General features: G+C 38.1%; 1 protein-coding gene across 1 annotated transcript; it reads right to left on the reverse strand.

Moving 5' to 3' along the window:
• Window positions 1-932: 932 nt before the first annotated feature.
• Window positions 933-1,427, reverse strand: LOC101707316 (TPT1-like protein). Its single transcript, XM_087197388.1, has one exon. It carries the CDS (start codon window positions 1,425-1,427, stop codon window positions 933-935), a length of 495 nt encoding a protein of 164 aa, XP_087053514.1.
• Between the last annotated feature and the right edge of the window lie 5,363 nt (window positions 1,428-6,790).

The raw sequence follows: 6,790 nt of genomic DNA on the forward strand, positions 1-6,790 counted from the left end.
TACAGTGACCATTAGAGAAGAGCCAAGGAGTCAATTCCTCAGCCTATGGCTTTCCTTCCCTTTGACCTGTTGTTACTGCTTTTCTTTGATCAAACCTAATCTGGAGCCAGGAGGCAAGAGAGCCCTCAGGTTTAGCCTATCATGGCCAACTTTTTGTAGTTCAGACCAAGTTGAGAAAGGAAAGAGTACGTTACCAAGCTAGTCTGGCAAACACATGCCCAACGTGCCTAAGACAGTTTCAATGATTGCACTTAAATGAAATAACATCTTTCAGCAAACCTCTGCCTTCTGTGGGAGAAAGGCCCATGCCTCTCTGATGTTGGGATTCAGTGATATTCAGAAAGTTCACTGACTATGTGAATAAAGCAAAGTTAGTTTTCTTGTATTTATCTTTGATTTTTATTTTTGCTTCCACTATGAAAAGAAAAAATGGAAGCAACTAAAAGGCTGCTCTCTTTCAGCCTTTGCAGGAAAATACTGTATCTGTGCTTCAGAAGCATTTATTACAGTGAGAGATTTCTTTAAATTAGATATGACTTTCTCTGGGCCATTGAATGACTATGTGCCCACACTGCATGCTTTGATAAGCATTTTTTTTTTTTAGTTTAAATGCACTTTTATTTTTAGACAACCTACATGACATGTTTTTTTCCCCTAAAAAACAATGCCTCCACTCCAAATAAATCAGGGTCAAAATAAATGAAGCATTCAAGATGACATCAGTCCCATTTGTCTAAAATCCTGGTGTTGTGTGGATGACAAGCAGCAGCCAGTTATGACAAGTGATAGATCCAGGGAAACCGCCAAATCCATTAACATTTTTCCATTTCTAAACCATCCTTAAAGAAAATCATAAATGGGGTCACACTATCCTCATGGTAGTTCAGGAGAGCAACCATGCCATCTGGATTCATGTTTACACCAATAAAGAACTAATAGTTTCTGAAATTAGCAAGGATGCACTTGATTTGTTCTGCACCCCCTGTCATAAAAGGTTTTACTTTTTCTGGTCTTTGTTCTTCAAGTTTGCCTTTGATTGATTTCATACAGTCTTTGAAGTATTTCTTGTAGGCCTCTTTTGTGAAGTTGGTTTCCTGCAAGTGATGGTTCATGGCAATATCCACACCAGCGACTACTGTGCTTTCGGTACCTTCGCCCTCCGGGGCCTTCGCCAGAGGCATTTCCACCAATGAGCGAGTCATCAATGTTACCCTCTGTCCTACTGACCATCTTGCCCTCCACCTCCAGGTACAGCCCATCCCGATCTCCCGGATCTTGTAAATGTCCGAGAACATCTCATTGTGGCTGATGAGGTCCCGAGAGATAATCATGATAGTGGCTGAAGGGAGACGCGGCTGCAAGCTCAGGGAGGGCGGGGGCGGGAAAGCTTGATAAGCATTTTCAAGGGCTAGCAGCCCAAAAGTCATTTGGCTGGGACTTCCGCCCTGCTCAGTGTTCACCTGGCTCTCCTGGTCAGGATCCCAATATCAGCCACCTGTGAGCAGCCACAGCCTTGCATCCTACAGCAGCCAAGAAGGGAGCTGCAAGCTGCAGGCCTAATTTCAAGGACTGAAGACAATTTTTCAAACAGTACGTAATGAAAATATATTACAATGAAATACTTAGATCTCTGATGCCTCAAGAGAAAATCAAAGGAAATGTTGATTGCTGATACATTTGATAATTAATGAGTTCTTTCTTCTTCTAGTCAGAAGTATGGATGAGAATTAGGATGAGGTCTGAACTGATTGGATTGCTAAAGGCATAAGCTGTACCACAAGCTCAGTTTGTTCCATTTAAGCTCATTGTTTTTAGCAAGTCAGGCTCTTTTCCCTCTCCACTGCTGCTTAATTTAACCAGAGATTAGAATACTAAGGCCTCTGGGAGTGAGAGAGGAGCTCTCCTCAGCTGTGATTTTCCAGCCAAGGGAACTGAGGCGGAGGGAATGCATTTTCTCCCAGGTATCCCAGAGCTCAGGAAGATTTAATCACAATCTCCCCTTTAACATCTTCTACAAACAGTCTTTCAGAAGCTTCACATACCTTACCCCAAATCCAATCAGAAGTTTATATAGGCTCAGTGAAAAGGCAGTTTTTCCTCCAGCCCCAGGCTTAGAGTGTCAAGGTTATACCAAGCACTCTGTTGTGGTTTAGGAGCACAGCTTCCTAGTAGAAAGCTTTTTTTTTTCCTAACCTGAAGCTCTCAGCTATTATTGTTTCTGATTTCTAGAAGGACCTGCCTGTCTGTGATAATAGTGGCTCAGTATGTGCTCCACCCACATAATGTCCTAGCCAGTTTAAGAATCTGTAGCTCCTTCATGTTCTTGTTGGAAAACACCTCATTGCTTGAGTTAAAACTGTTTCCTTCCTTTCAATAGAGAGCAGTCAAGTTCCTTTGGCATCCAAGCATTGTACTAGGGATTTAAGCAAAGGACAAAGAAAAGTAAGGCACAATCCTTTTTCTCAGGGGACCTATATATGACTAGGGTTGAATGAGAGAGGCACAAACATGCAAGTGAGAGGGAAGTGCCTAGGATAGAAGCCAAGAAGAAGGGCTATGATCCCATCCAGCTGGAACATCTCAGAAAGGACTTTGTATCTGTGTGTGTGGAGGTACTGTGATCCCAGAGTGCTGTTCTTAAATGCCAGAAGCTGAGACAGCTGCAGGCAAGTATACTAAGCACTAGGAACAAATGTCTCCACTAATACCTTGATTCAATTTTGCATTTGCTCATCAGAAGTACAGTGAATGCTGCTGCTGGGTGCCATCCAGTGGAAATGCAGGCTTTGCAAAACATTACAGTGTGCCTTCATCTACCTTATTCACTGGCTCTGGCAGCCTGTGATTTCCAGGTCTTCCACAAATCAAAACGACCCTGAATGGTAAACATTTTGAGTCAATTAAGGACACCAAGGCAGCCATAACACAACTAAAGACACCCACGAAACAGGATTTCCAGAATTGCTTCAGAAAGTGGCAGATAAATGTGTTCCAAGCAAGGGGGAGGATTTTGAGAAGGTATTCATGGCAATATGTCTTTCACTGTAATAAATTTTTAAAATTTAAACATTCACTATGTTGTTTTTCATACCTTGTATGTCTATACCAGGGATACATAGACAATTAAGAGCAAATCTTTCCACTACTTGTTCACAGGCTGAAAAGGAAGAAAGAAAAACAGTAGTTGCTGCACTGATTGTGCAGTAAGTGCAATTAGTCCACAGAGGAAGGGAAAGATCCCTTCTGTCCACATGGGAAGGAAGTGTTCATAAAGGAAAGGATATTTGGGTGGGGACTCAAAAAATGAGTGTTTGATACATAAACAAAAGGGTAAAGGACATTTCTAGAAGAAGGAAATCCTGATGCAAAGATGCAGGAAACAGCATGGGATGTGGGAGGAACTGCAAGTTATCTGGGATGTGGGAAGAACACAGGCTCACGGAAGCACGAGTCAGGCGAATGAAGTGAGGGTGAAACAGATCTGGGCTCAGTGAGCAAGGGCCTCAAAAATGGCCAAGAAATTTTAGGTCATCTCTGTGAGTTCTAGAGAATGGTTTTCAGTAAACAATAACATGCTCCGAATTACCATTGGAAGAGCCATAGGAATTTTATACAGGATTGAACACATAGACTGTATAGAAGACTGGTTAGGAGAGAATTGCCAGGCTGTACAAGAGAGGATCCCAGCCTGAACCCAGTCAACTACTGTGAAAGGAGAGAAGAGGAATGAATGTGACAAGGAGCAGAGATGCTGCAACAAAGTCAAGAACGTGAGCCCTGGGAGACATCCGGTGTATTTGGACCTAGGAAGTCCTCCATAAGTGGAGGTCAAGTGCTTTGGATGAGATGAAAGGGGCAAGAAGTCTGAGCAAGGACTAGAAGGACAGGAAGTGTGATCTGTAAGCCAGATTTCTCTGCCACAGAGTGTGACCATGAAGGGAGAGAAGGACAGTGGATGAGAGCTAGGTGAAGCCAGAGTCAGAGGTTGGAGGGCATTTATTAAGAGGAGACATAGCTTAATATATTTTAAGAGAAGCTAGTAGAGGGAGAGGTTTGAAAAATGGAGTTAGGCCCTAAATCAATAGTTTTATTTAGAAAGAGGGCTTTATTACATTTCTCAAACTTTAATGTGAATGCAAACATGGAACTCTTGTTTAAATGCAAATTTGGACTCAGTAACTATAAGATGGAGCCCCCAAGTATGCATTGTTAATGAGATCCAGGTGATGTCAACATTGCTGGTCCAAAGATCACACACTGAAGAACAAGACCTTAGCTGGGAAGAGGTTCCTTTCTGTAACCTAAATATATAACACCTCCCCCCAAAAATAGCCAATTTATGAATTTAGGACAATTCTAATCAGAATTCCAACAGAGTCTTTCATGAAATTAGACCCTAAATTCACTTGAAAGGGTAAAACACCAAAAATAACCCAGATACATTTGAAAAAATTAAATAATAATGTCACTCACCTTTGATACCATGCCAGAAATTTATAAAGCTGTAAGAATTGACATTGTGGTGTGGTAACACAAATAGTCACATAGACCAATAGAATGGGATAAAGTATGCTACAACACAAAGATTTCAATGTGGAAAATGGTAATATTATATTATGAGTTCACATCATACACAAAATTCAATACAAATCTATTAAAGAACAAAATATTTCAGAACAAAACTTTAAACTTTTCAAAGACTGAAACATGGTCATGAACATGTATAGGAGCAGGTTCTTACACAAAACATATACAAGAAAAACTTATGAAGAAAAAGATAGATAAATTTGTCTTCTTTAATATTTGTCATCTCCATGACAATAAGGAACATAGAATTAAGTGACAAGCCATAGTATAAAAAGAAAAGAATATTTCAAATAAGTATGAATGGCAATATAATATATATTATTATATGTATACATATTACTGTTCTTTATTGAGGATGAACCCAGGGCCTTCACACTGAATTACATCCCCAATCCTCTTTTAATTTTTATTTTGAGACAAGGTCTAAGTTTCTTTCTTTCTTTCTTTTTTTAATGTCTAAGTTTCTAAGTTACTTAGGCTCAGCTCAAAACGTCAGTCCTCTTGCCCAAGCTTCCCATAGTGCTAGAATTATAGGTGTGTGCCAACATGTATGTTTAAATTTGCAGTAAATATATAAACATTTTAAATACTAATATAGTTATAATAATTTTAATATTGACATAATTTTATAAAATAGCACATTTAATTGAATAAATATTATTAATTTTTATTACAGCAATGGTCATAGCTCAACAACCTCTGGTCCTCAGGCAGCAACATTGTGAGCTAAGGCCATGCCCCCTTTTCTGTACCTACACAATCCCTCTCTCTACTCCTGCCATTCTGAAATCAAGGTCTACTCAGGCTATATATATATATATATATATATATATATATATATAAAAAATTCAAACAACCCACTCAGTAAAAAATATGGAAAAGGAAACCCAAATAGCCAATATACATTTTTAAGTGCTTATCCTGATTAGCAATCAGGAAAATACAAATTAATTAAACAAAATTTCAATGGCATGTTATACTATCAAATTGGAAAACTAACTTTCAAATGACAGCAAGGATACGGAGAAACAAAAATTCTTACACAGTGCTGATGAATTTATATAGCAGATTGGCAATACCTAATAAATTTGAATGGCTGCATTTCCTTCTATCCAGCAATTCCATTTCTTAGATTAGACCCTAGAGAGATTCTTGCATGTGAACCCAAAGATGCATAAACAAAAATCTTCCTTGCAGCAATGTTTATAGTAGCAACAAAAAAGATACTAGATCCTCCTCAGTGGGAGAATAGATATAAACAAATGTAATTTATTCATATTCTAAAGTTCAAATGAAGCAATTAGATCTCTCTTTTGACTTGTATCTTTCATCTTTAAAAAAGGAAAACATCAAGTTGCAAAATTATATCTAAAAAGTGAATTTATTTATGTAAATTTTAAATACATGTAAAACTATTTTAATATTGTTTATGGATATCTATGTATGTACCTAAATTATCAAAAATGGATGTAAATGATATATGCCAAATTCAAAATAGTAAATATTTTTCTAGGGTGAAATGGAAGATGTATTAGCCAAGGTCCATCCAGAAAAATAGAAGATATAACAGCTGTTTTAACAAAGAGAATTTAATATTGGAAATAGATTAAGCTGGTAGTACAAAATGAACTAAGAAAGCAAAATGTGAACCCTGAGATAATACACAAATTGTAAATACTGAAAACTCCTACTACTACCCATAAATTAGTGGAATCAAGGAAGAGAATGGCTATTAGAACCCAGAGACTTAAAGGTGTGAGTCTACAAGTCTGAGACCCAGATCTCCAAGAACATTCTCTGTCTAGCTGATGCTAATGTCTCAGGGACCAGACCTCTGGAAAGGAGGCACCTAAGGAGATACAGAGGATCCAAGAGTGAGGGGGAAGTACAATGCAACTAAAGGCAACTAGATCACAAACAAGAGAAATGCCTCTGGGAGGTCACGACATTATGGCTAAGTATGAATATTGACAGTGAAGATGTGCAAGATTGAACAATTCTAGCATTATCAATTTTCCACTCTTAGAGCTGGGTTGAATCCAACAGACTGTCAATTGGATTTTGCACCATCATTTTATGAAGCACTAAGAAAAAGAAAGATGATAACCTAAAACAATGCATTTTTATTACTTGAGTATTTTAATTTTTTAAATATTTTAGATCTATTCAAATGTAGGTTTCTTTCATAAATAATTCTTTATAT

The sequence above is a fragment of the Heterocephalus glaber genome, unplaced genomic scaffold (assembly GCF_053883595.1).
Source record: "Heterocephalus glaber isolate CG9 unplaced genomic scaffold, H.glaber_assembly_v1.0 deba00001666, whole genome shotgun sequence".
NCBI lineage: Eukaryota > Metazoa > Chordata > Mammalia > Rodentia > Bathyergidae > Heterocephalus > Heterocephalus glaber.